Source organism: Suillus discolor (genome assembly GCF_016758755.1).
Source record: "Suillus discolor strain FC423 chromosome Unknown F5147scaffold_3, whole genome shotgun sequence".
NCBI lineage: Eukaryota > Fungi > Basidiomycota > Agaricomycetes > Boletales > Suillaceae > Suillus > Suillus discolor.
In genome coordinates, this window is record NW_024541250.1 from 577,070 (window position 1) to 601,102 (window position 24,033).

A 24,033-nucleotide genomic window follows, 5' to 3' on the forward strand; every position below is an offset into this window, starting at 1 on the left:
AATATGGCAAAGCAGGTTGGGCCGCGGATGTTTACTAATTGTTGTCGTGGGCTATACCAGTCACCAACACACCCACTAGCCTCAGGCTGTATTGCCAGTGGTAGAGTAGCAGCAGTAGCTGGATGGAGAAATTTTCTTCCTTCCGAGTAATCAATTCAACTGTCGGGCTTGCTTTGTGCTCACCTCTTGTTTCATAGGATCCTGGAACTGGTATTCAGGTTAGTACTTGCACAGTCAATTTATCAAGCAGTGGCTCACTCTCGTACTCAGCCTTTCCTTGCGCCAGTTCCACCACAGGAACGTGACCTCTTCGTCACCATTCTGACGCCCATCAAAGCGGTCGTTGCTGTAACACGGACTGCCGTGATCATCGTGCTCATTTCGATCCATTTTGTCCTAGTTCATGTGATCGGCTTTATCTGTGTGAGTGGCTGCAAAGTTCACAGTTACAATTTCGCTCAAGGAAACAGCGTCCTGTTCCGCCATTACAAGATGCAATCTCGTGGCTAGGCACCGTCTTGCTTGCGCGCTTAGCACTCTATGTGATAGGATTTTGGTCAGTGTCGACGGAGTTTATTGTTCGAAAAAGAGGGTCAGCATTATGTTTGGTTGATTTTTGAGATAGTGCTCACAAAAGAATCAGAAAAATTTCTGAGAACAAGTGGAGTCCAAGAGCAGGAGACCTTATAGTATCAAACTGGTCGTCTTGGATAGAAGTCCTTTGGCTGGCATACAAGTAAGATGCTCGATCGTGTTTGCAGTTCTTTCTGACGAGTCCTGTAAGATACAATCCATTGTTTGTGTTGCCTGTTGCAAATGCACCCGTAGCGTCTTCCACCAGAGATGCATCGTCAATATCGTACACTCCAGGACGAAAGACAGGGACCGGATCCGCAGCTATATCTTCTTTTGACCGCGTATTGATCTCACCAGAAGTCATTCGCGGCTTTCGTCAGGCGTCTTTATTGGAAATAATATCCTCAACTGGCAAAACACCATCGGCCCCTTCCTCTGTGCCTTTGCGTAGTCTTGATGATATTCGTCGCTCAGCTCGTAGACCCGTTGTAGTATTTCCTGAATGCACAACTAGCAATGGCAGGGGCCTGCTTCGATTCGCTGATGTCTTTAATGGCGCAAGTGTTCCTACAAAGGGCTACAACATGTTCTTGATGTGTGTCAGGTAAATCACATTCCAACACCCGTCTTGTTGTATCTAACCAGTTCCAGATATGATCCCCCCACAGCGTCACAACCCTCTTTGTCGCACTCGGTCCCGGCTGCTACACTCAACCCCCTGCGACATCTGTTGCAAATTTGCACCAGTCTTTCTCCACAATCTATCTCAATCCGCCAACTTCCGCTCTCAGAATCACCTAGTTCTCAGCTTTTCATAGTCAATGAGGTGGTTCCTGAGCCACGTTCTGATGTACTTGCCGAAGTCTGCGCTGTGCTTATAGCGAGAATGGGCAAGATGAAAAGGGTCGGTTTTGGATGGGAGGACAAATACGCTTTTTTGGACTTCTATCGTGGAAGGCGATGATAATCTGAGATGGCCTATTCAGATCCCATTCATCCATTTGGGTATAAAACTCAGCGCTCAGCGGCTGTCTCTATGTGGTCGCAGAGAACGGCAATACTAACTTACTCACGATCTCCCTTGCAAATCATTCGGTCTTTGGTTTGTGGACTAAAAATTACTGTATGGGTGGGACTAAATGACAACTATCGAGTACAGAACCAGAGTCGCTTTATAAATAAGAGGTTTCAAATGTGATAACTTGGGAACTGAATTCACGAGGAAGAAGAAAATCTCTAGATATCCGTCATGAGGTCATAACTTTGGGACCCATCCCAAATTCCAGAATCCCGCATAAACGATCTCCATCGCTCACCCATACCTGACTCTCCAGAAAGGAGAAGGTCAGCAAGATCATCGTCCACTCTCATGCTCGTTGGATCAAACAAATTGGATTGTGGAAGGGGGCTTTGAAAAGACGAGACTGACTCGGATGTCTGGGGGATGGGGGAGGGATATATCACAGGCGCGGAGCCTGGTGTCGTGAATTCGAGTGGAGGAGGCAAAGAAAATGCATCCCATTGATTTTGGAAGGTTGTAAATGCATTCCCTGTGCCCAATGTGGGATGTGGCATCAATGAAGGAGGATGCGTTTTCAAAAATTCCACAAGCGTGGGATGGACGTCAGGGATGGATTCTGGACTACCATCGTCAGACATCGAGGGGGTACTCGTGGTAGATTGCGGTGGATCTGCAGCCGACAGAGGAACAGACGATGGTACTTTCTTGCGGTTCTGCTGCGAAAGGATCTTGGTGACGAGGACACGAGTCTGCCCACCAAACATGGTAAGTTCGTCATCACCTCCCACCTCCGGAAGGAGGGAGGATAGACTGCCTTGGTTGTTAAATGTCGCTCCACTGCGATATTTTTCAAGCGCTTGATAGGCTTTCAGTTTGAGTTTGTTTAGGATAGCCTGAGAAATCGCATGAATAAGATCCATTAGTGCAGTAAATTTTGAATGATGCGCACCAAACCATGACGAGCGCGACTTGATGTCTTTGATCCCCGTGAAAATATGTCTACTGCAAGGTTCAATTCCTGCCATGCAGCAGGAGCCATGGTCGTCGATGGTGCTCGAGTAACAATGGATCCCACAATTACCTGTGCCTACTTGAGTATCACGCCATATACTAGGCCAATTACGTACAGCTGCAGACAACAGATGGCTCCAGATAGTCCACCAACGCATAAAGAGGTCCGGGAACATTTGGAAGTTAAGGACAGTAGTCTTGATCGTTGCCGAGGCACAACGGTATGCAGCAAGGAATGATGGAGCATAGGGACTGCGGAGAGGATTTGTGGGAAAGTCAAGCAAGGCTTGTGCAAAAAAACTACGATGAATGAACAACATCGCTGTAAAGACGTCAGATAGGACCGAAGGTCGTTGCGTCTAGGGGGCTCACTCGTCGTTCTAAACTGGAAAAGGATGCGGCCACGAATATAAGCTGATGGAGTAGTGTAGTTGTCTTGAACGCTAGAAAGATAAAGGTTTAGAGGCGGAGGTAAGACTTTCTCGCGAACTTTTCTATCAAGTTCTAGGATAGTGCTGTAACTTGGAAGTTCTGCGCTCAGCGTTAATTCTGTGACTTGTGAGAATACGTCTCTTGTGAAAACATGCTTCCATCGCCAAACTAGTCAAGTAGAATGATTCAGCGAAATAGGAGCGGCAACAGTCAGAACTCACACCCAATCTCGACTTCTCCTTGATCATTCATAGTTGTTGTCTCATCTTCAGGAAACTCGCAATCTATGTACGATAACCTGTTTGATGGAGGACGACCCAGAGTCAGACTCTGACCACATCGTCAAAACCATGTAAAGGTACAAGAAATATCACACACATGAAAGAGATCCGCAGAAAAGATTTCCCAGAATAGAGTACGTCGACGCTGAACAACCTTCGGGCTCATATTAAATCGAGAAGGGTCCCTGTCTATGCAAGGAATGAAGGCTGATGAAAACGAGGCCGAAGACAGATACTCACGAAGACCCATCTGAAAAAGATACGGTCAATGACATGTTCGACGGGGTCAAATCATGAACATACACTTTGAGCTAATTTGCTGGCAAGTGCAATGACAGACCACGCGCTGTGTAATGCGTATTGCTTGCCTCTGTTGCTGTAACAGTATCCCATTACAGCCAGAGCTTCAATAGTGTGAATAGTTGGCAATTCGAAAACAGAACGGAGTGATAATGCTACACGGCCAAGATGGAAGTAGTCCTCTGCTTCTTGGTTACATGGTGGCAAAGTCAAGTCCATGAGAGCGCCCTGGGAAAAGACCATATAGAGCGCGGCAATAGTGTGTTCAGGGCACTCTGTTTTAGATTCAGATGTGTTACTTTGTGTCTCCTGAGCAAGAGCGTAAACAGGTGACAGAATGTCATCAATCAGTTCCTCTCGTCGGATTGGTTGAAATATCCAAGCAGCGTGCTCCATATATGTCTCGCAGAGTGCACTAGCCCGCGGGTACGGTGGTAAAAGGCTTAACAATGAGCTCAGGATACTTTGACGCTGATCATGGTCAGGAATACCAGTCAAACTGAAGGGGAGACTTGACTCCAATCGAGATACGTCCGCAGACATGCTTTGAAGCTCGTCTGGTTGCAAGGATGAAGTGCCATCGATTTCAGCGCCAGCCTGCCAGAATGCGATAAAATTAACTGTCTCTAGCTTTTTTTGAGCCAACATACCATGAACAAGGTCTGTTGGGTCCAAGTTACTGTGACTAAGCATTCACGAAAGGAAGCGAAAAAGTGGCATTACCTCTGAGCCTGCAGAAAGCCCAAAGTAATTTGACTCTCCTCCATTGCCGATAGTTAAAGTGCCGGATGAATTTATGGGGACACTACTGCTTTCATATGTAGCATCATTGCTAGACTTCGGAGCTTCTGGTCCAAATTTTATGGAAAGTAGATCGTCGGCGAGAAGCGGATGAACCTCCTCAGACACACCGCCTTGAAAAATGGATAGTGCATCCTCGAGTTGTCGGATTCGCTGGCCCATCTCCACAATCTTGTGATGCAGGTGTTCTGTATCTGCAAGGACGAAACTAATAACGACTCAGCACGATCAAATGTACAGGAAGAAGATGGTATATACCGAGTACCCTGCCCAGTAGAAAGACTACCTGTAGGTGTTACAATGATGTTAGAGCTGGTTTATTGCAGGATAACTAAACACAACCATTTGGACAGATGGTTGGGCAGCCTCGACGAACGCAAGAGCCACATGGTACTTTCTTGTCACATTTCAGTTTCAATCTTCAAGCAATAAATTAGGAAAATTTTAGATTCGAAGAGCGGGAAAACCTTCTGCACTCTGCGCACGATATTTCACCACGAGCGCGCTTGAGTTCCGTTTCCTCCTCATTCGCTACTTTGCGAGATGTGCGACGGGGAGCATTAAGAGAATTCTTCGATGGGTCCGCTGGCATAGATGCGACTGGTACGCGGTCTAAAGTTAGAAGTCCTTGGTCACCAAAGAATGATCAAATGAAACAACTTTTGTTCCAAGATAGAGCAAAGGGGGAATCCGGCGGCCGGGGCTGAGCCGAGGTGTCTACCTAGTGTGTTTGTCACGATTCATGTCACGTGGATGTACGAACAAGAAATCAAAAGTCACGTGCTAACAGCGCGTCCGCCGGGAGGTTTGAGTTCTTTCAAAACAATCGACATCGCAGGAGACATCACAATTTCTCGCCCATACATTTGTAGCCCTTTATTCACTCATATTACTATAAACATGCGCTGGCTTGCAATCGCCTTCACAATCCAGGTCCTTGCTTCGCTGGTCGAAGCAGCCATCATGAATATTTCAAACACACGGGGCATACGAGACAGCCGATACGCTAAAGCACACTACCTACCTGAATCACACTCCTTTAATCCAAGAGACGGATGGGAACCTGTCAATATCTCCAATCTGAACTACAAGTATCTCGCGTCAAGTCACAAAGATCACTCCTTCCACAGAGCACTGCGCAGGTCGCCTCAAAACGACACATCTGCCGGCCTCAAAACATCAAAATACAGAGAAAAGCACGCAAAAACCTCAAACACAACAACAACCACTGGATTTTTAGGAACAGTGGTCTCAAGCCTTGCTTCTATCTTTGCGGGATGTATGGGTAAGGGACCTTCGGAGGGTGTCACCATAACTTGGTATGTGATCTCGCCTGCACTGCAGTTGACATGACGCGGTCAACTATGTTTACCAGGTATACTGGCCATGACCTAGAGAATCCCAGTTGTTGGAGTAACGGAGGGTGGTCACCAACAGTAAGCATGTGTGTGCATACAGCCGTGATCAAGTCTAAGAATAACTCTCAACAGGACAAGTCTTTCGTGGGCGCCGTCACCTTGGATGGTTGGACAACGAAGCCACAATGCTTCAAGTTTATTGAACGTGAGTTGCAAACTTCCTCTGAGTTTGATGTCACGGTACATTCGATTGTAATTTTAGTCTGCAACGGCAAGACATGTATATTTATTCGTGTTGTGGACACTTGTGCTGGGTGTGCAAAAGGGTCTCGTCACGTCGACCTCACCAGGGCGGCATTCAGCGAACTGGCGAGTTTGGATGAAGGCGTACTGACCGTGCAGATGCGACAAGCAACAGATCCCGATAACTGGTAAGTAACATACAGCCAGAGGGGTTGCACAACTGAACAGTAATGATAGGGACACTGACTTGTGGGGGCCACAGACCGCCAAATCCTGATTCACTCAGCGTTGCGCATAAAACTGTCTGTCTGACACTTGTACCGCTAGACACTTATGAGTACGACATTAGAACTATTCCCACCAATTAAGCTTTGATGGAAACCCTTTTTCTCTTTTTGCCTTCTGCGATCTTCGCGCGAACTTTCTCCTCGTCGAAGTCTTCTTCTTCATAGAACTGGGCAGTCCTCTCTGCTTCTGTTCTTCGGCGAAGATGTTGTAATGCAACCAGATTATATCCAATGGTATCTTTCTCGCGGCGCAGTGACCTGCGCAGGTGGACGCGTAACGGGATTAACGCCGTGCGCATGACACGATTAGCCACGATCTGGTGGTGATGGATCTTCAAGAGGAAGAATAATATGCGAGAGACGAGGGAAATATTCCACCCCTTCGTAATGCATCAGAGGATGTATCTGGGGGAAAATTCAAAGAAAAGCTTACTTTCTGTGCCCATAGGTCCAAGTAGCGCATCAACGAAACTACCTTGTCAAATGGTAGCACTAGCAGGGCGTCATGCAAAGCAGTACTGGATATTTTCTCGACAACTCGTAGGACGTATGCCTCAGGTTCTAAGTCATATGCTGCGAGAATGGGGTTTCGAGGCGGTGGCTGCATCCCTGCGGCCTCTAGTGAACCCGCTTGAGCAACCTTCCCTTCATATTCCTGGAAGGCAGCCCGCTCGGCATCAGCGAGATCCAACGCCTCTATAATACGTTCGCCCGCCATGAGTGTCTCCGAAGTTTGCTTGGTGACCGCAGCTGCTTCCCCAGAGAGTTGCTCATCAGCTTTGCCGTTGTTGACGATGGATATGTCGGGACGGTTGAGTGCGTTTGCAATCCCGTCCTCATAGATTTGTTCAAGCTCTCGCTCCCGCTCTTCCTCGAGAAAAAGCTAGACTCACAGTCAGGCATGGTACTAGATATATCACTGCAGTACAACTTACTGGTTCGTCGAGTTTCTCCCAAACTCTAATGGATTTGTCGTGGGAGCCCGTCACTACAAAATTGGCATGGTTGCTTACAGCCAATGCCCAAATCTCGTTGTGATGACCATCAAGTTTCTGGATGTTCTCAAACTACACGAGACTTGGAAATGATTCTCAAGGGAAAAAGAAGGGGTCTCACCTTGTCCCCATCCCAATACTTGAGCATCTTATCCTTGCCAACAGTCCAGAAGTAATGTGACTTTCGCTCAAAGAGTACCTGCATGACACTCTCCTCGTGAGCAAATATTGACTTGTGGCAGTCACCAAAGTCGAGGCCCCAGATCTTCACATTTTTGTCCGCAGAGCACGTAACGATGAGCTTTGAATCATCCGAAATGTCCATTGCTAATACAGGTAGCTGAAAAGGCGTTGAGACTTCGTGTTCACAGAGGACTCTGGGATTTACCTTGTGACCATATAGAGAAAGGAAGAACTTTAGGGTGTCTTGATAGAAAATCTTGACCGTGGAGTCCAGTAGGGCTACTGCCAATAGTTTCCCATTCGGGCTGTATCTAACAGACAGGACTTCATCCGACATCTTCAACGTTCGTGTGTGATTTAACGTCATCGACTTTTTGACCTGCATATGTTGGTTCGTGATTGAGATTGCATGTCTGAACAACGAAACACTAACTTCGTCATCGGAAAAAACATTACGCTCGAACTCCCAAAATTTAACTTCTTTATCAGCACTACCGCTGACCAAAATTTGCTCGTCTGGGCGAACATGCAACGACCAAACAGTGGAACTATGGGCTTTCACGGTCTCCGTGAGTGCCGAAGATGCTAAATCATATATTAGAATCTCCCCTGACTTCGTTCCAATAGCGACCTGCAGGGAACCTAATAAGCGTGACATTTTCGGGGGGGGAAAGAAAAACTACATGTCTGTCTCCAGGAAGGAATGTGCTGCAAATAGCGTAGCCGCAGTCTATTGTGCGTATGCACGCTGTCGTTTTCAAGTTCCATAGTTTCAAGGAACCTTCCATACACATATTAATGAAGCGCTGAAACCACTGACGCGAACGCACCATTAGATGCTGACGCAAGTATCTGGTCATCTGCACTCAAACACAAAGTCCTCACATCTGTACGATGTCCGGGAAGATCAACCGAAAACATCCGAGTGGCTTCAGGTGTCTCTTCCTTGGACTTCGTAGGGGGTGGAATATTGTACACTTCAAGGGCGTTTGACGACAATGCCACAAAGAGCTGCGACGCGACAAGTCAGAGTCGTACAGTGTTCGAGTAAGTTGATACGAACCTGAACACCAGGTTTCGATACAGCTTCCTTGGAACCAAAATCGAAGGATCGAACTTTTGCGCTTGCTCGAACCACAAGATAAGGAGTGAAAAGATCAATCACGTTGATCTCCTGGTCAACATCCATAGCATCCTCCACGGCGTCATCGATATCTTTCCCTTTCTGTTTGCTTTTTCCCTTCTCTTTTGCACGCTTTTTTCGTCTAGCTTGCTTCTTTCTGATTTCCTCCTCAGTTCGGATACGAAAGATTTCAATGGATCGGTCGTGTGACTGAACAGCAAGGTATGGCTGTGACGGATGGAATAAAATCTGAGATACACGGTGACGTGATGAGAGCGGGAGGCTGGTGACAGGATGGATCATCTTTGCGACCTACACACAAAATGAAATCCTGAATTAATGGATTACGAAATCGTTACTTGCCTCGCCTGCCTCATTTTCCACTAAACCTTGCGATAGTGATTCGTGGTCGATTTTCCATGCTTTAACTTCGCCCTCACTGCTTCCGGTGAAGATGAAGTTCTTCTCTGGATCGATATCCAGGGAAGAAACCTCGGAGCGGTGAGCAACAATTGTCTGAACACAATGTTGTGTAGAAGTGTCCCATAACTTCATGAACGTATCTTTTGATGTCGTGAGTAGCATATGAGAGCGTGAACCAGTCGAGGTGGAAGGAAGTTCAGGCTCGGAAAGGAATTTTATGGTTGTGATTTGATTGCGATGGCCTCGTAAACTTGAAGAAGGGTAAAGAAAAAACTCGTACAACACTCGATATCACGTACCGGTAGAGACCAGCTTCGGCTACAACATCCCACATGATAATATCTGTGTCTTGCGAGCCAGAAGCAAGGCGGGCTCCTTGTGCATCAAATGCGAGAGCAGTAACGGATTTTTGGTGTCCATTAAATGTTGCAATGACGGAGACAAATGCACTATTCCAAAGGCGCACTGAACCATCAGCGTAGCCCACCGCAAAAATGTTTTCTTGAGGAGAACGGCACATGCAAGTAACCTCAGATCTGTGTCCCGTTTCGTGCCACATCGAGAGCTGGCTACACATGAGCAAACAGCAAGACTTGAAACACTATCCGCATACCATTTGCCCTTTCTTCATATCCCATACAAGCACGTCCTCAAGTGCTGGGACATATGCTAGTTTACCATCATATAGTGAGTTGGAGGTTGAGCTGCATATCAGACCAAAAGCCTGTCTGACTGTGAGCGCGAGTGCAATAGATATAAAGATGCCTCATGCCTGGGTTGGCCCGTGCCGCAGGTAGCTTTGCACCATCTGTATGCTTCACGATGCGTTATGGTCACCCATATCTGAGCGGACCAACTTGAAGGCAGAAAATGCGAGAACCTAAATTTGGTAATCTATTCCCACATCTATCAAGCTAAGGCTTCCCGCAAGCTTCCCGTGATGTGTCTACCTCTCACCTTGCGCATAAGACATCTTGGACGATCCGACTATCGAATATTTCGAAAGGCAATCTAGTCTCAGATTTAAACTGTTATTTAATCCGAAGAATGATGCTACAAGTTTCTCAGTCGAGCTCTGAGGCAGCCAGACGCTTCATCGCTTTCGTGAACGCATCACCAACTCCTTTTCACGCCGTACATAATGCATCTGTACGACTGGAAGCATCTGGATTCAAGAAGGTGAGTTGGATCACATACATCGAATTAGTGTCTCGAAACAACATCGTAGATCAGGGAAGCCGACGATTGGGAGAAGACTCTGCAACCCCGAGGGAAATACTACTTTACCCGGTCAGTCTACTCGTTAGTTACTTTATGTTTTCTGATTTATATTACAGTAATCAGAGTTCACTAGTTGCTTTTACGATTCCACCGAACTGGAAGCAGGGCGCGGGCTTATCTATTGTGGCTACACACGTTGATAGCCCAAATTTGAGGGTGATTTAGTTACCGCACTTCATCTGTAAATATCTAAAGTTCGCACAGGTCCGCCCTATATCCAAGCGGGAGAAGCTTGGGTACCTCCAGGTTGGAGTAGAAACTTATGGTGGAGGTATCTGGCACTCTTGGCTCGATCGAGACCTCTCGTTGGCCGGGAGAGTCGTGGTCACGCAGCAAGATGGAACCTTTCAATCAAAGCTTATCAAGGTTGACCAACCTCTCCTGCGTATTCCTTCCCTTGCCATCCACCGTCCGTACATTTCGTGAATGTGTGGAGTGTGAACGCTAATGTATGGCCAGTTCAGTGGACAGAAATGTCAACGACAATTTGAAGTTCAACCAGGAGACAGAATTTGTACCCATCCTAGGGCTTGTCGCAGAAAGTTTGAACAAAAAGTCCAAAGATGATAAGGTATCAAACGCGACGGCTGCTAGCATCCAGGGAAATCATCACCCAGCCCTACTCTCAGTCATTGCCAACGAACTGTCAGTTTCTCCTGAAGAGATCCACGATTTTGAATTGTGCGTCCCAGACCTCCCCAGACCTGGTCGATTCCTGATGCTTCCGTAGGCACTTATATGATACCCAACCTTCTGTCTTGGGAGGCGTTAACAATGAGTTCATGTTTAGTCCTCGCATGGACAACCAGGTTTGCTCGTGCGTTCCTGAATTTTCTTATCCGTGGTGTATCTAATAGCAACCAATCGTAGCTTCTGCGCTGTGGATGCCATCTCCACCTATGTCTCGTCTTCCAATTTCAATCTTCTTGAAGGCAACGTCAACTGCATTGCCCTCTTCAATCATGAGGAAATTGGCAGCGTTTCCACATCTGGGGCAGAATCTTCCTTGATCCCCTCTCTTCTGCAACGCCTATCTCCCACTCCCGCGCTTCACTCACAGTCTGTTGCTCGGTCGTTCCTCATATCGGCGGATATGGGTCATGCCATTCACCCGAACTTTACCTCAAAGCACGAGGACAACCATCAGCCGACTATGAACGGAGGTATTGTCATCAAGACCAATGCAAAACAGAAATATGCCAGCGACGCAATCGGGTCCTTCGTTGTGAAGAAACTTGTCGAGCGCAAAGGAGGCCAGGTCCAGGAGTACGAGGTTCGGAACGACATGTGAGTATTCATTTAGTTTTAAAAGCTTCTCTTAATCATCAACATCCAGGGCGTGTGGTTCGACGGTTGGACCGATGTTATCGAAGCTTGGCTTGCGCACAGTAGATGTCGGTAATGCCATGTTGTCTATGCACTCCATTCGCGAGACTGCAGGCTCTCATGACGTTCAAAACGCGATCGACCTATTTACCTCATTCTTTGAAGGTTTTACTGAGCTAGATAAGACTCTTACTGTAGATTAGTTCACATCTGCAATGGCCTGCACTTTACAATACATCGCTCACGTGGTTGGGGGATTTTCGCATACATTGAAAGGAACCTGAATTCGAGGACATATAAATGCACATGCTATCGCTTTTGTCGTTTACTCGATGTCCGATCTGAATCTGCCCTTGAATGTGCCGCGGGTCCCGATAACAGACTGCGCTTCTTGGCCGTTCTCGCGTAATGTGCCAATACCCACTCTCTTTCTGCCTCTGTCTGTTCTATAGTACCTTGCCGTATCTCATACGCTAAAAATTCAAGCATTGAGTTGGCTGCCAATAAAGTCAATAAATGGTGCTCACGTTTCATCTCAAAGCGCGGTCCAACTTCCGCCAGTTGGACATCCCGAGCTACTTTTATAAAAACATGATGTCTGCACAAGTTAGTATCTGTTGCATGTCCTCCAAATATACTCACCGGAAGGAAATGAAGTCACCGTCATTCGAGAACGTCATCACACGCTTGCTGTCTTCTTTTGGTACAGGAAACAGAAATTTTAGCACATCTCGCACCCGGCCACCGAGTTTAGATGTGAACTCTTCAAAGATGAGGTGTGGGTATTGTTCTGAGACGGTGGAGGACTTGTACGAGCCTATGTCGTGCCGTAGGGCGACGTTGTGCAGGGTAAAGTAGACGGTAGGTCCATGGGGGAAGTGCGAGACAATCATAGCATCTGTATAATGCTCAAATTAGCGCACATATGGAATTGACTCTAGTTTTGCGTACCAGGAACACCACGGTGTTCATGGAGAACAATGAGATCAGTAACGTCGTTGGCACGACAAGCATCCGCCAATTCTTTTATAACGTAGTTTCCTCGGTTGATTCGATGCGAGTTGGGGAAAACGAGCCGCATTTCCTTTGCAAGGTTTCAATAGGGACGGGCGACGAATATTTGCACGACATACTTTGGCGAACTGCAACAACTTGGAACTTGGGTCCCTTGATGTTGTTACAATTATTTTTGGGTCTTGAATACCAGCCCGCGAGTATTCGCTATCGATGTGCGTTGAAGGCTCTGATCAAAAGACCTGGTAGATACACTAATTTAGCACTGTACATGATTGCAACCCACCTTCTTGTGCCTCGTCAAACGCCAAGTCCTTTCCTAGTGTTTTTGCGTCATTCTTGAGCTCAGTGGGTAGTTTTTTCCCCGATGCAAGTGCGTCCTTGAGCTGCCGTTTGCGCTCATAAGTCTGACGTTCTTGAGCCTCGAGGGATTTGGCGTAAATGTATTGTCGTCGCTCGCGTGTTTGTCGCCGAATCTATTATCCTTGTCAACTGCGAAAGCTGTAGACAAGGGAATTGGATGCATTACCATCTTCCCGTCGACAATCAAAGTACAACTTGAACTTATTAGGACCCAAATCTTCTGTTCTGAAAATTACCAATCACGTGATTTCGCCTCCTGAAGTAGATGGCGGTCAAACGAAACATTCATATGATATGTAACAGATTCGTCGCGAGCTCTTACGTAGATCATCGACGAAAGAAAATCCTATATATAAATGTGATCGTGAGCTGCGTAAAATGCTAAAGATTAAGTAGGGAGTTACAAGCACAGACAGGCATATGGTGGTTGTATATTAAGTACGTGGTTGAATTGGGCATGAGTCTATATTATTAATTGAAATCGCGATGACAAAAGGGAATGGAAGCTCAGAAATCCTCGTCAAGAGAACTAGATTGTCGAATGAGACATGTGTTCTAGAATAACATAGTGGGAAACTCACAACAGCCTTGAAGACGCCGAAGTATGCGATTGTCTGATATGTGCCTTCGCATAGTCAGACACACGTCTCTCGAAGAAATTCGTCTTTCCCTGCATAGAAATCATGTCCATAAAATCAAAAGGATTGGTGGAGTTGTAGAACTTGTCATTCCCCAACGACACCAGAAGACGATCGGCGACAAACTCGATATACTGGCACATCATGGTTGCGTTCATGCCAATCAGGCTAACTGGAAGAGCATCTGCGATGCACAGTCAATACCAGCCTAAGATAACAACTGAACGACGTGCCTGCTAAAAACTCTTGTTCGATATGGACACTTTCTGTAATGATTTTTTGTATAACATCCGGATGTGGTCTTCGCTTGAGATGGGTAAATAAAAGACAAGCGAAGTCGGTGTGCATCCCCTCGTCACGACTGATGAGTTCATTAGAGAACGTGAGCCCGGGCATTAATCCACGCTTTTTGAGCCAGAATATTGATGCAAACGAGCCGGAAAAGAAGATACCCTCAACTGCAGCAAAGGCAACTAGCCGAGTAGCAAATGTCGCATCCTTGTCAGATATCCATCGTAATGCCCAGTCTGCCTTTCGCTTGACGGCCGGTATGGTCTCTATAGCATCAAAAAGATACTGGCGCTCATTGACATCCTTGATGAGTGTGTCGATGAGGAGCGAATAGGTCTCGGCGTGAACATTTTCGATCATAATTTGAAAACCATAAAAGCATCGAGCTTCTGGGATCTGGACTTCGTTGGAAAAACGCTCAACCAAATTCTCGTTAACTATGCCATCGGACGCAGCAAAAAAAGCTAAAATATGTGAGATGAAGTGGCGTTCATTTGCAGTTAGTCGGGTATTCCAATGCACGATGTCTGTCGAAAGATCCATTTCTTCGGCAGTCCAAAAAGATGCCTCCGCTTTCTTGTACATGTTCCAGATCTATACGCCGTCGGTTAAGTCCACCACCGTGAATAGGAAATTTGCTCACATCATGATACTGTATAGGGAAAAGGACAAAGCGCCGTTGAGAAGGCATGAGGAGCGGTTCATATTCTGTGTGCTCTGGTGAGATTGGTGGACACGCAGAGTCAAAAATGCGTACCCCCTTCAGAAACTCCACTCTCGTATGATGTACCGGAGCTGTTCATACCATTACATCCTTCAGGGTAGAGGAATGGGTCGCTGAGAGAAAGTTTCTGCCGTGATGTCTCCTATCATGAGATAGCCTGTAATTAAGGCTTGCCTGTGAGCAACAATAACCACACACCTCGATTGAAAGATCTTGGATAGATGTGACAAAGAAACAATCGAGCGCTTGTGAGTCAGACATAGAGATAAAGCTTGCACCTACTAGTGGAGTACTGCTGAACGCCGACGGATCCTTTGAAAGGTCACGTAATCATGTGATGTACGTGACTAATTTTTTTTGGGTCATCCGATTATATCTGCGTGTTCACTTGCGGATTGCTCATTGACCTGTTATTTTAAAGATCTGTGTCAGTGCAGTGTACATGCACCACAAGAGACGATGTGAAACAAGGTGAAAATGTGAGAAGTGGTCCAAGTTGATTGGTCTGGCTAATAATAGAATTTGATGAAACATCAATATTCGCGCTCGTGGCACGTCTACAAAAACCAACAACGCGTCGCGTAATGTTGAGTGGAACAAATAACCACAACCACAATTTGAACCGTTTAAATTGAACCTCGGTTGGTTCTTTCTGCCAGACCTCCATCTCTTGCGATATCTTCTTCATCTAAGTACATATCATCCTATACTTTCAATGGCTTCCACTCTTGCACCAGTTCGTGTATCATCCCCTGCTCCAACACCAAGCAAGAAGGTTCATCCATTTTTATGTTAACCGTGTACTAGCTAACGGCTATTGAATCGTTAGGCTGCTGCAGCCCTAGCAAATATCTCATTAGACTCACCAACCAAGCCATCAGATGACGAGGATGCTCTTCCTGTTTTGATCGATGATCGCAAGCGTTCGGTCTCGCCGGACTCTCAAGACGCTGAGGACGAGCTTGAAGAACTTCGCAAGAAATTTGTCGGCGAAGTTGACCTGCCTGAAAGTTAGTGCCTTAATTTTGTTTGTCAATTGTTGTTCAACCTAACTTTTCATTTCAGGCGAAGAGCCTCTGCTCAAAGAATCCAAGCGTCGTTTCGTTCTTTTCCCCATTCAATACCACGAGGTTTGTTGCTGTCTATCGTCTTGTTAACTCCATTCTAACAATTCACCAGATATGGCAAATGTACAAGAAAGCAGAGGCATCATTCTGGACTGCCGAGGAGATGGACCTCTCAAAAGACATTCATGATTGGACCAACCGTCTTAATGACAACGAACGTCATTTCATTTCACACGTCCTTGCCTTCTTCGCCGCATCCGATGGCATTGTTAATGAAAACCTCATCGAACGTTTCTCTAATGAGGTCCAGGCTGCTGAGGCCCGGTGCTTTTACGGCTTCCAAATCATGATGGAGAACATTCACTCTGAGACCTACTCGCTTCTCATCGACACATACATCAAGGATTCTGCCCAACGCGAATATCTCTTTGACGCCATGGAAACTATTCCTTGTGTCAAGCGTAAGGCTGACTGGGCACTGAAGTGGATATCCGATCATCGTTCCACCTTTGGTGAGCGCTTGGTCGCCTTCGCTGCCGTCGAAGGCATCTTCTTCTCTGGTTCCTTTGCATCCATCTTCTGGCTCAAGAAGCGCGGTCTTATGCCTGGTCTTACGTTCTCCAACGAACTCATCAGCCGTGATGAGGGTATGCACACCGATTTTGCTTGCTTGCTCTTTAGCCACCTCAAGCGTCGTCCGCACCCTGAGACTGTCAAGTACATAATTACTCAAGCTGTCGCCATCGAGCAAGAATTTTTGACTGGTTTGTCATTGCTTCATTTTATCTATCTTACGCTAACCGTCTCTCCAGATGCTCTCCCTGTCGGCCTCATTGGCATGAATGCCAAGCTCATGTGTCAGTACATCGAGTTCGTCGCAGACCGCTTGTTGGTGTCGCTAGGCAACGATAAGGTGTACAACGTCACAAACCCATTCGACTTCATGGACATGATATCGCTACAGGGGAAGACCAACTTCTTCGAAAAGCGTGTATCGGACTACTCAAAGGCGAACGTCAACCATACGAATGCTAAGACCGATCAGGTGTCGGGTAAAGCTTTGTGAGTTCGCCCATCTTTCTGTTAGACCTTGTCTGACAATGTTTCATCCAGCTCGTTGGATGAGGACTTCTAGATGTGTCATTCCCGCGTTCCCTTATTTACATATATTCCACTTTCCGTATGCATTATACCACGCCCATATGTTCATCACATCAACCTCTGCATGTTCGTTTAGATATGTTATCATTATTCACCCTCTGTAATGTTTAGTGTTATCAGTAGCCATACCTGCAAGAATTGATTATTGTCTGCTTGAACGCTTGAGCCTTTATGTCACCTGATTTTGTAGTACCATAAGTGCTTTTGTACAGGACCATTTCAACTGCGGTTCCCAAGTACATAGCACGATAAATATTGATATTGGAAAGCGTTTGGCTCGGCATCGTGTTCATAAACGACTCGGATAGTAGATGACATAATACGTTACACGAAGTAACGGCTATACTGACTTTCAGAGGTTGGTTATACACTTCGATGGACACAGTCAAACAGTCCCATAGTTCACCTACTGACGAACTCGACGACTCCCAGAAGCCACATGCACCAAAATCTACCTCAGCATGGACGTGGCTGAACTTTCTGGGTAATGTATCACAATCCGAAGTCGATGTTTTACTTCTCTCCACCGCATTCAAGTTTCTCCTCTTCCCAGCATAGTAGGCCCTCCTTAAATATGTATCCGCATGCTTACTTATCCGTGAAGTCGCTCTACGGATTTCGAGGTCCACCGAAACTGGCTGGCCATAACACATTCACTTCCTATTTCTCGATGGTATTACGATGTGCGTCCTGAAGCTCTCTAGATTCCATTACTAGGCTTATTTGAACGTGGTGCTGAAGACAACTTCTGAGTGGAGTAAGCCCCTTTGAAAGTTTCTGTATAACACCGTCTCATCTCGTCGACTAGCGCTGGATTACCCTCCATTTTTTGCATATTTCGAGAGCTTGATGTCCATACCCGCTTCATTCATCGATCCCAAGATAGTTGACCTCCAAAATCTGCAATATGATGCATGGACAGTCATTGCATATCAACGTCTAACCGTCATTATCTCTGAGCTTGTCCTTGGTGCAGCACTTCTGAGGTGATTTTCTATTTATTCATATCTGTGAAGCGCTAATTCTTGAGTGAGGTTCATCCGTGTTTCTGTTGATCCCTCTCGTCAACGAATTCTCTCTGCGTCCTTGTTTCTTCACCCAGGGTTACTTATGATTGACCACATACACTTCCAATACAATGGATTTATGTTTGGAATATTGCTATGGTCGATCTTAATGGCTTGCGAAGTAAGAGTGTGGTTCTTACTTGAGCAAAGCGTCTTATCACATTTATAGGGCAGAAAACTTGCGAGCGGCATACTTTTTGCCGTTCTTTTGAATTTCAAACACATCTACATGTATCTGGCGGTATGATCGCATCACTATTCGTGGTCCTTGACTCACTGGGTTACCTCTACAGCCTGCATACTTTATTTACCTTCTGCGGTCTTATTGCATGTCTCCCGCCGGGGCGATCATTCCCACACGCTTTATCTCATTAGCGAACTCTGTCCTGCTTGTGTTCCTAGCCTCTCTAGGACCATTTGTATTGATGGGCCAACTCCTGCAACTCCTTTCTCGCTTGTTTCCTTTTACACGTGGACTCAATCACGCTTACTGGGCACCAAATGCGTGGGCCTTGGTCACTGCCGCAGACCGTGTCCTTTTGCAGCGTTTGTAGTTCATTGACTACCTTTCCACTACCGAGCTCACGTTGGCCCTCAGTGGTAAAACATCTAGATGTGGGGCTCGTAGTGAATGAATCTGGTATTGCATCGACGTCTCGCGGCCTTGTAGGCGATACGGTCTTTGCGGTGATTCCAAATATCAAGCCTATTCACACGTTTATCATCACAATAATCTTCCAGATGGTGCGAAAAATTGCATAACTGGCCGATCTCTCTGATATTGCAGCTCAGGTTTATCTCATCAAGCTATGGAGCGCGCCAACTTACAAGTCGTTTGTGGCTGCCTTGACGCTTTGTGGCTACGCTTCATACATGTTCGGGTGGCATGTGCATGAGAAGGCTATCCTGCTTGTATTAGTGCCTCTCACGTGCGTGGTTTTCATTACTCTTTTTAACCTAGTAATTAGTTTTGCAGGCTTCTGGCCTCGGAGAACTATGCGTATTACAAGACCTTCGTTATCGCAAGTGTCGCGGGTATCTTCTCCCTCTTCCCCTTGATCTTTACGCCAGCAGGTGCGTTCCCGTAATGTCAGCTCGTCTTGGGTATCATTAACGAAGCCAAAGAGACACTGCTAAAAATTGTGTATTCCGTCATATGGGGAGGGATGATATTATACCCCCTCCACAAGCAGCTTTACGAGTGAGCACTGACACAGAGATGTTTCTTGCTATTAAAACTTCCAACAGATTTCCTTCATCGCTGCCCTGGGTACTGTTGGAGAGCTTTGAGAATGCATATCTTTATGGTTTTGCATTTCTCCAAGCTTTCGTCACCCTATTCCCTCTCATGACTGGCGGGAATCCAGACACTGAATTTTTGCCCCTGATGGCGACAAGTGTTTACTGCGCGGTGGGATTGATATGGTCATTTATCCGGCTCAGTACTCTATACATTATAGAGCAGTACTAGTAGATACAATGGGTTGCGCGGGGTGAGTCGTACATCTACTATGTCGACTAGTTTTTTGCGATATGAACGACTGAGAGACCGCTTGAGATTGTACGCATGGAAAGAATAAGAATCTTACCGTCCTCGTCTTCCAAGATGTGGTCCAAGCCAACCTTTTGACCTCGAGAATGCTTGGCACTTGCACCCCATACAACGGCACTGATCATGCAATCAGCTCCGCGAATTGGTAAGGCAATCTCAGCATTGGCACTCACTACTTCATTTGCTTGGCAATTTCCTTGTGGATAGCATTACAAAAATCCTCCACGCTACATCTCCCTCTACGGAGGACGACCGGAGCGGAGTAGTCAGGTGATTGTCCACGAGGTTTGGTGTAAACGCGGACAAGTTCGAGAGCTTCCCACATTTTTTCCGTGAGTTCGTCGATATTCAGCCATTCCCTCGATGAAACTGGAACGCTGTGAGGAATCTTGTACCTGGACACCGGTAAGTAGTACTCTTCAAAGAAGACGAAAAGCAACGAACAGAAGATCTAATTCCTCTATTGAGATGGCATCGATCTGCATACATAACCAACGTGAGTGGCATATAATTTCAACCAAGATATAAACAACCTTGTTCAGGACCTAAAATTTGAAACGCAAGGAATTAGCACAGGGTGAAGTGCCATTCATGTTAGTCAACACGTACATAAAGCGCAGGAATATAGACTCTGCGAGGTATAAACATCCAACTATGCATGTTTCTCATAAATTACACACCTGTTCCCTTCAATGACGTCCACCAGGTCGTCCGCCGTCATGTTAGGCTGCCGAATAGTAACATCCACATTGCTAAGCTTGTACTCGCTGAGAACTGCCTTGATCTCTTCTTGATCTATATTCGTCAGCGGGACAGTATTGGTGATCGCGATGCCGCCCTTGTCCTTCTTGCGAACCAAAATGGCTGGGGGCTTTTTATTCAAGCGAATACCAAAGCCCTCCAATTCGCTCTCAATGATCTTTTTGTCTCCTAACGGCTTGAGGACATCCAAAACAATAAAAATGAGGTTGCATGTTCGAGCGACTGGGGTATGCATTGCTCTCAACCTCGGCTTTCGCATGCGTTAAACTTGGAGGTCATACCGGCAATGACTGAATAATAAAGTGAGTGAGCTTGCTGCAAGCGCAGAAAAGCTGTACTTACCTTGTCGACCTCTACCTCTACCATCATTTGCTCCCTCGATAATTCCAGCTGAGACAAGAATAAGAGTATGATTACCAAAGAAAAGATACGTACGCACGCAAATCAAGGATTTGTATAGGTGCGCCGTGGACTTTCAGGGTACCAGGGACTGTCGTTAATGTTGTGAAGTCAATCTCCGAGACTTCCGAGTGCGTGCCCGTGAGCTTCGACATAAGAGTTGACTAGATGATCGTTGATGATGACTAGCGGGTGGGAATTAAACGCAGAGAACTCGCCTTTCCCACTGACGGAAATCCAACGAAACCGACAGATGCTACACCAGTCCTAGCGACATCAAAACCGATACCGGGTCCGCCTCCGCCTCCTCCAGAGGGCGATATAAGCTCGCGTCGTAGTTTTGCAAGCTTGGCCTTGAGTTGACCCAGATGGTAGCTCGTGGCCTTATTCTTTTGGGCTACAAGCACGAAGTTCGTCGGCTGATAAGCCTACTTCATAAATGATAAAAAACACACTTTTAGCCTGTTCGGAAAGTTAGCAGAGGTTCATGACATCCCAAAAGATAAGACTAGCCATTTCATCTTCGATTTCCTGAATAATAGACACCCTCGTTAATTAGAAGCAGCAAGGATAAACAGTAATGCACACTTTGATCTTTTGTACTGTAGTCATTGCTGTGCTTCCTGATGGTTAGTGGTCAATAATGTTTATTGTAACCGTGTGGCGGACAAAAAAAGATATAATCGAAATGGGACTAGTCACATAGCTTTTGGGCCTGAGCAACCGTTGTTTTCCAGTTTCACGCTCGTTCTTTATCCTCTTCATCATCCTCCATCCACAGTTTCTGCGCTAGTACTGTCCATTCTCACAGTTTACCCAGAGCACTCTTTGGTTTGATTTTTGCCGGATTAGACCTTCTTTTAACGCCTCTCATTGTCTCAGAACCTGGTCAGGTTCTACATGCGGCTGGCTCGCTCTACGCTCATTCATATATCCACTAAATCCCCCTTGTCCTTCTTATTGTCTGACTTACTCGTTGATCCCCATTATTATCTCTCAGCACGATGAGCGGTGGACCAGCATGGAAACGAGAAATTGTTCCAGATCATAAGGTGAGTCACTTGTCTATCCTGGTTTTTCATGCATGCCAATAAGCTATTAGTTCGACTTCATCGACACCCGTGAGTTTACCGATAATGGGTTCCTCATGCGCCTAAAGTGAGTGACTCGTACGGACCTGTGGAACGCGCAGGCTGTGGATGCTTGCGTGGTACAGTGTGATGGCGGCTGTTCATTCACTGGTTCCAATCATTTCAAAATTGGAGCGCTTATTGATGTTTCCTCAAAGATATCTTTGGCTTTATATCATTATCCTCAAATCATTTCTGGTCTACCTTTCCGATATCTTCACAGCTACGACCATGTTGACAACTTCAACATGGTCCAACCAGATCTTTGACAACTGTCAGCATCAAGATGGTTGTTTTTATATCCCATTTAATGTTGGGAAATGGCTGTTCGTAGGATGTATTATTTTTGGCTTTCTCCTGGTATGATGCTGTCCTAGGCAAGAGAACGTGAATCTGATCATCCGCAGCTGGCGTACGAAGCCCGGAAATCAAAGAAAATTATCGCCAGTCGTGATATCTCTTACGCATTCACGAACGTGATGGCTAACAACTATTACTCCCTCCGTATGTGATCCCTTTGTTTATGACATAATCTAAAACTCACAAACTGCGCAAGGCTCGTACGATCACTTCTGCTTCTTTGATCATATCAGTAATTCAACGAAGAAGAAAGATGACTTTGCGTTCTTCATCTTCTTTACGTTTAAGAGTAAGTCTCTGCTTCTTTCTTGAACCAATATATCTGAACCGATATTAGGTTGGAAGCGTCTGTTACTGTCTGATGGACCAAGACAAACGATCAACGCTTTGACACTCTATAGTATCTACCTGGCGAAGAACGACAAGGGATCTTGGTACGACATCAGCAAGTACTTTGCAGGAAACAGTCTGTCAACCTCCGCCCTGACTGTCTCCACGTTCTTCACCTTCGTCATCTTCGCTGGCTCGCTCTTACTGTTGATTATGGCTGGGATATTCTACATTCCTTTGTTGTGCTACATTCAAGGGAACCTCAAGGTCAGTTATATTTCCACCCATTTTACCTCTGCCAAGCATATCCACTCATGGGTTATATAGGAGTACGTATGTCACAAGGTCGACAAGGTAGCATCCATCACTTGGAGTTTTGGTTACGTATGGCTGATTGAATGATAGCGAATTGCAGAGGTGATCAAGCGTAGAAACAAGGAGCGACTTGCAAGGGCTGCTGCGCTAGCGAAGAAGGAGGCTATGGGAGATTTCTCCCACTTGAAAAACAAGAAGGGCGAGATGGTTGGGAAACCTTTACCACAGCCGACTCTTCCAAACCTCTCGGTTGATGACGACGACGACGCTGGATCTATCTCCAAGCGTGGGGCAGGTGGTGCCTACAACCAGGATTACTACTTTGACCAAAAAAGCATAGCACCAAGTTATCACACAAATCCCGCCGGTGCTGACTATACCGACTATCCTCCAATGCCGGCTTACAACACTGGGTATTCACACCAGACTGCGGGGGCGTTCAACCAATATAGTTCGTCTACGGGGAACTACGAGCCACAGCACCAAACCTACGAAGAAGACTACGGCAGCACGGTTCATCTTCAGGAAGGTGTTACTCTTGCTTACCAAACTGATGATCAAGGGCCGTACGATCCATATGGGAGCTCGGGGGTGGCAGGGCGATATGTTGCAGACGCACATGATGTGTACCAAGGGAGAGCAAATGCAGGAGCACGTTCGGCATATAATGGTGCGAGTGGGCAGGCTTACGATGTGCAGGACTATCCTAGCCAGCAGTATACGCACGCACATAATTATGACTACACGGCAACGAACGGGGATGGTTACCATTATCAAGGGTATGGTGGTGCACATGGGTCACATGAGTATGGACATGCTTTGTAGTAATATAGTTACACAGTGCGACTTGGTCTTTTTTGCTTGTCTTCAAATAATTCCCTATACTTCTACAATTTTGGTTCAAGCCACGCTCGTCAGGGATTGAACATGACTAGCAAGCTAACTCGTGATTTCGGGCCGTTTTCCCCATTTAGTTATGTTGAACACGGAGGCCGATGTTCCAGTTTGTCTGAATCGCTGACGCATTACTAATATCATGCTACATACATAGTACCATGCACACACCGCGACATCGCTTTAGATGCGCGATTTAGGGGGTGATTGTAAGTAAGTAAACTCTCCTAGCCATAGATGCATACTCAGAGTTTCGGCAGCCTCTTGGACAGGAGACTGGCTGTGTAGCCGCGTGCTCTCTGTATAACTACCAATTTCCTTGGTG

The 24,033-nt window shown here is 46.2% G+C and overlaps 11 protein-coding genes across 11 annotated transcripts; 6 read left to right on the top strand and 5 right to left on the bottom strand.

The window, feature by feature from the left end:
* The first annotated feature begins 48 nt into the window (after positions 1-48).
* On the top strand, positions 49-1,676 carry F5147DRAFT_189603 (uncharacterized protein). Its single transcript, XM_041428482.1, has 7 exons — positions 49-146; positions 198-218; positions 271-423; positions 471-592; positions 644-736; positions 785-1,180; positions 1,228-1,676. The coding sequence occupies exons 1-7, from the start codon at positions 123-125 to the stop codon at positions 1,538-1,540; spliced, it is 1,122 nt and encodes a 373-aa protein (XP_041298955.1). The 5' UTR covers positions 49-122; the 3' UTR covers positions 1,541-1,676.
* A 136-nt stretch (positions 1,677-1,812) lies between these two features.
* F5147DRAFT_742297 (uncharacterized protein) lies at positions 1,813-5,014 on the bottom strand (the record flags this gene model as incomplete). The annotated part of the gene is made up of 11 exons (XM_041439541.1): positions 1,813-2,490; positions 2,547-2,678; positions 2,725-2,930; positions 2,981-3,208; positions 3,262-3,370; positions 3,419-3,510; positions 3,621-4,218; positions 4,345-4,630; positions 4,681-4,708; positions 4,765-4,841; positions 4,890-5,014. 11 exons carry the CDS (start codon positions 5,012-5,014, stop codon positions 1,813-1,815), a joined length of 2,559 nt encoding a protein of 852 aa, XP_041298956.1.
* A 247-nt stretch (positions 5,015-5,261) lies between these two features.
* F5147DRAFT_832679 (uncharacterized protein) lies at positions 5,262-6,300 on the top strand (the record flags this gene model as incomplete). Its single annotated transcript, XM_041443826.1, has 5 exons — positions 5,262-5,741; positions 5,798-5,858; positions 5,913-5,985; positions 6,043-6,211; positions 6,261-6,300. The coding sequence occupies exons 1-5, from the start codon at positions 5,323-5,325 to the stop codon at positions 6,298-6,300; spliced, it is 762 nt and encodes a 253-aa protein (XP_041298957.1). The 5' UTR covers positions 5,262-5,322.
* F5147DRAFT_667082 (WD-repeat-containing protein) lies at positions 6,274-9,865 on the bottom strand. The gene is made up of 13 exons (XM_041435214.1): positions 9,807-9,865; positions 9,648-9,758; positions 9,334-9,599; positions 8,975-9,284; positions 8,552-8,923; positions 8,319-8,499; positions 8,172-8,269; positions 7,922-8,119; positions 7,694-7,867; positions 7,427-7,645; positions 7,246-7,377; positions 6,744-7,193; positions 6,274-6,690 (listed from the first exon to the last, which is right to left on the bottom strand). The coding sequence occupies exons 1-13, from the start codon at positions 9,840-9,842 to the stop codon at positions 6,388-6,390; spliced, it is 2,850 nt and encodes a 949-aa protein (XP_041298958.1). The 5' UTR covers positions 9,843-9,865; the 3' UTR covers positions 6,274-6,387.
* Positions 9,866-9,988: 123 nt separating this feature from the next.
* F5147DRAFT_667085 (peptidase M18) lies at positions 9,989-11,910 on the top strand. The gene is made up of 8 exons (XM_041435215.1): positions 9,989-10,213; positions 10,263-10,324; positions 10,372-10,471; positions 10,520-10,724; positions 10,780-10,996; positions 11,046-11,132; positions 11,186-11,602; positions 11,652-11,910. The coding sequence occupies exons 1-8, from the start codon at positions 10,082-10,084 to the stop codon at positions 11,842-11,844; spliced, it is 1,413 nt and encodes a 470-aa protein (XP_041298959.1). The 5' UTR covers positions 9,989-10,081; the 3' UTR covers positions 11,845-11,910.
* F5147DRAFT_667089 (Brix-domain-containing protein) lies at positions 11,888-13,293 on the bottom strand. Its single transcript, XM_041435216.1, has 7 exons — positions 13,185-13,293; positions 12,942-13,131; positions 12,775-12,884; positions 12,593-12,725; positions 12,284-12,539; positions 12,169-12,239; positions 11,888-12,114 (listed from the first exon to the last, which is right to left on the bottom strand). The coding sequence occupies exons 1-7, from the start codon at positions 13,185-13,187 to the stop codon at positions 11,951-11,953; spliced, it is 927 nt and encodes a 308-aa protein (XP_041298960.1). The 5' UTR covers positions 13,188-13,293; the 3' UTR covers positions 11,888-11,950.
* Positions 13,294-13,348: 55 nt separating this feature from the next.
* F5147DRAFT_667098 (ribonucleotide reductase small subunit) lies at positions 13,349-15,168 on the bottom strand. The gene is made up of 7 exons (XM_041435217.1): positions 14,954-15,168; positions 14,870-14,883; positions 14,705-14,813; positions 14,591-14,655; positions 13,890-14,541; positions 13,600-13,840; positions 13,349-13,547 (listed from the first exon to the last, which is right to left on the bottom strand). Exons 3-7 carry the CDS (start codon positions 14,748-14,750, stop codon positions 13,526-13,528), a joined length of 1,026 nt encoding a protein of 341 aa, XP_041298961.1. The 5' UTR covers positions 14,751-14,813; positions 14,870-14,883; positions 14,954-15,168; the 3' UTR covers positions 13,349-13,525.
* Positions 15,169-15,264: 96 nt separating this feature from the next.
* Positions 15,265-17,057, top strand: F5147DRAFT_667101 (ribonucleotide reductase small subunit). The gene is made up of 6 exons (XM_041435219.1): positions 15,265-15,446; positions 15,501-15,681; positions 15,737-15,801; positions 15,851-16,502; positions 16,551-16,800; positions 16,852-17,057. Exons 1-6 carry the CDS (start codon positions 15,387-15,389, stop codon positions 16,871-16,873), a joined length of 1,230 nt encoding a protein of 409 aa, XP_041298962.1. The 5' UTR covers positions 15,265-15,386; the 3' UTR covers positions 16,874-17,057.
* Positions 17,058-17,274: 217 nt separating this feature from the next.
* F5147DRAFT_565768 (glycosyltransferase family 57 protein) lies at positions 17,275-19,437 on the top strand (the record flags this gene model as incomplete). The annotated part of the gene is made up of 12 exons (XM_041430766.1): positions 17,275-17,456; positions 17,504-17,582; positions 17,641-17,656; positions 17,708-17,885; positions 17,934-18,087; positions 18,136-18,207; positions 18,260-18,512; positions 18,565-18,710; positions 18,759-18,895; positions 18,943-19,040; positions 19,092-19,167; positions 19,215-19,437. The coding sequence occupies 12 exons, from the start codon at positions 17,275-17,277 to the stop codon at positions 19,435-19,437; spliced, it is 1,614 nt and encodes a 537-aa protein (XP_041298963.1).
* A 47-nt stretch (positions 19,438-19,484) lies between these two features.
* Positions 19,485-21,291, bottom strand: F5147DRAFT_767610 (P-loop containing nucleoside triphosphate hydrolase protein; the record flags this gene model as incomplete). The annotated part of the gene is made up of 12 exons (XM_041440899.1): positions 19,485-19,635; positions 19,692-19,913; positions 19,963-19,997; positions 20,052-20,063; positions 20,128-20,149; positions 20,199-20,502; positions 20,562-20,570; positions 20,623-20,670; positions 20,720-20,843; positions 20,907-21,107; positions 21,172-21,210; positions 21,268-21,291. 12 exons carry the CDS (start codon positions 21,289-21,291, stop codon positions 19,485-19,487), a joined length of 1,191 nt encoding a protein of 396 aa, XP_041298964.1.
* A 102-nt stretch (positions 21,292-21,393) lies between these two features.
* F5147DRAFT_667124 (uncharacterized protein) lies at positions 21,394-23,748 on the top strand. The gene is made up of 8 exons (XM_041435220.1): positions 21,394-21,731; positions 21,782-21,837; positions 21,968-22,169; positions 22,217-22,313; positions 22,366-22,458; positions 22,507-22,766; positions 22,827-22,853; positions 22,905-23,748. Exons 1-8 carry the CDS (start codon positions 21,684-21,686, stop codon positions 23,637-23,639), a joined length of 1,518 nt encoding a protein of 505 aa, XP_041298965.1. The 5' UTR covers positions 21,394-21,683; the 3' UTR covers positions 23,640-23,748.
* Positions 23,749-24,033: the final 285 nt, after the last annotated feature.

What these genes read in the sequence shown, in the direction of transcription:
- F5147DRAFT_667124 (XM_041435220.1), top strand. Translation starts at nt 21,684, where the DNA reads ATGAGCGGTGGACCAGCATGGAAACGAGAAATTGTTCCAGATCATAAG. An exon ending in GGGTTCCTCATGCGCCTAAA is followed by an intron (nt 21,838 to 21,967) that starts GTGAGTGACTCG and finishes GTTTCCTCAAAG; the next exon opens with ATATCTTTGGCTTTATATCA. An exon ending in TTATTTTTGGCTTTCTCCTG is followed by an intron (nt 22,170 to 22,216) that starts GTATGATGCTGT and finishes GATCATCCGCAG; the next exon opens with CTGGCGTACGAAGCCCGGAA.
- F5147DRAFT_667098 (XM_041435217.1), bottom strand. Translation starts at nt 14,750, where the DNA reads ATGAACAGCTCCGGTACATCATACGAGAGTGGAGTTTCTGAAGGGG. An exon ending in CGAACAAGAGTTTTTAGCAG is followed by an intron (nt 13,841 to 13,889) that starts GCACGTCGTTCA and finishes TGTGCATCGCAG; the next exon opens with ATGCTCTTCCAGTTAGCCTG. An exon ending in TCGGCGTCTTCAAGGCTGTT is followed by an intron (nt 13,548 to 13,599) that starts GTGAGTTTCCCA and finishes TCGACAATCTAG; the next exon opens with TTCTCTTGACGAGGATTTCT.
- F5147DRAFT_667082 (XM_041435214.1), bottom strand. Translation starts at nt 9,842, where the DNA reads ATGGTGCAAAGCTACCTGCGGCACGGGCCAACCCAG. An exon ending in ACTTGCGTCAGCATCTAATG is followed by an intron (nt 8,270 to 8,318) that starts GTGCGTTCGCGT and finishes TGTGTATGGAAG; the next exon opens with GTTCCTTGAAACTATGGAAC. An exon ending in TGGACCTATGGGCACAGAAA is followed by an intron (nt 6,691 to 6,743) that starts GTAAGCTTTTCT and finishes TGCATTACGAAG; the next exon opens with GGGTGGAATATTTCCCTCGT.
- F5147DRAFT_667101 (XM_041435219.1), top strand. Translation starts at nt 15,387, where the DNA reads ATGGCTTCCACTCTTGCACCAGTTCGTGTATCATCCCCTGCTCCAACA. An exon ending in TCCCCATTCAATACCACGAG is followed by an intron (nt 15,802 to 15,850) that starts GTTTGTTGCTGT and finishes ACAATTCACCAG; the next exon opens with ATATGGCAAATGTACAAGAA. An exon ending in CAGGTGTCGGGTAAAGCTTT is followed by an intron (nt 16,801 to 16,851) that starts GTGAGTTCGCCC and finishes TGTTTCATCCAG; the next exon opens with CTCGTTGGATGAGGACTTCT.
- F5147DRAFT_667089 (XM_041435216.1), bottom strand. An exon ending in GGTGACTTCATTTCCTTCCG is followed by an intron (nt 12,240 to 12,283) that starts GTGAGTATATTT and finishes TAACTTGTGCAG; the next exon opens with ACATCATGTTTTTATAAAAG. An exon ending in ACCGCGCTTTGAGATGAAAC is followed by an intron (nt 12,115 to 12,168) that starts GTGAGCACCATT and finishes TTGAATTTTTAG; the next exon opens with CGTATGAGATACGGCAAGGT.
- F5147DRAFT_667085 (XM_041435215.1), top strand. Translation starts at nt 10,082, where the DNA reads ATGATGCTACAAGTTTCTCAGTCGAGCTCTGAGGCAGCCAGACGCTTC. An exon ending in AAGCATCTGGATTCAAGAAG is followed by an intron (nt 10,214 to 10,262) that starts GTGAGTTGGATC and finishes ACAACATCGTAG; the next exon opens with ATCAGGGAAGCCGACGATTG. An exon ending in GAGATCCACGATTTTGAATT is followed by an intron (nt 10,997 to 11,045) that starts GTGCGTCCCAGA and finishes ATGCTTCCGTAG; the next exon opens with GCACTTATATGATACCCAAC.
- F5147DRAFT_189603 (XM_041428482.1), top strand. Translation starts at nt 123, where the DNA reads ATGGAGAAATTTTCTTCCTTCCGA. An exon ending in TTTATTGTTCGAAAAAGAGG is followed by an intron (nt 593 to 643) that starts GTCAGCATTATG and finishes CAAAAGAATCAG; the next exon opens with AAAAATTTCTGAGAACAAGT. An exon ending in GTCCTTTGGCTGGCATACAA is followed by an intron (nt 737 to 784) that starts GTAAGATGCTCG and finishes GAGTCCTGTAAG; the next exon opens with ATACAATCCATTGTTTGTGT.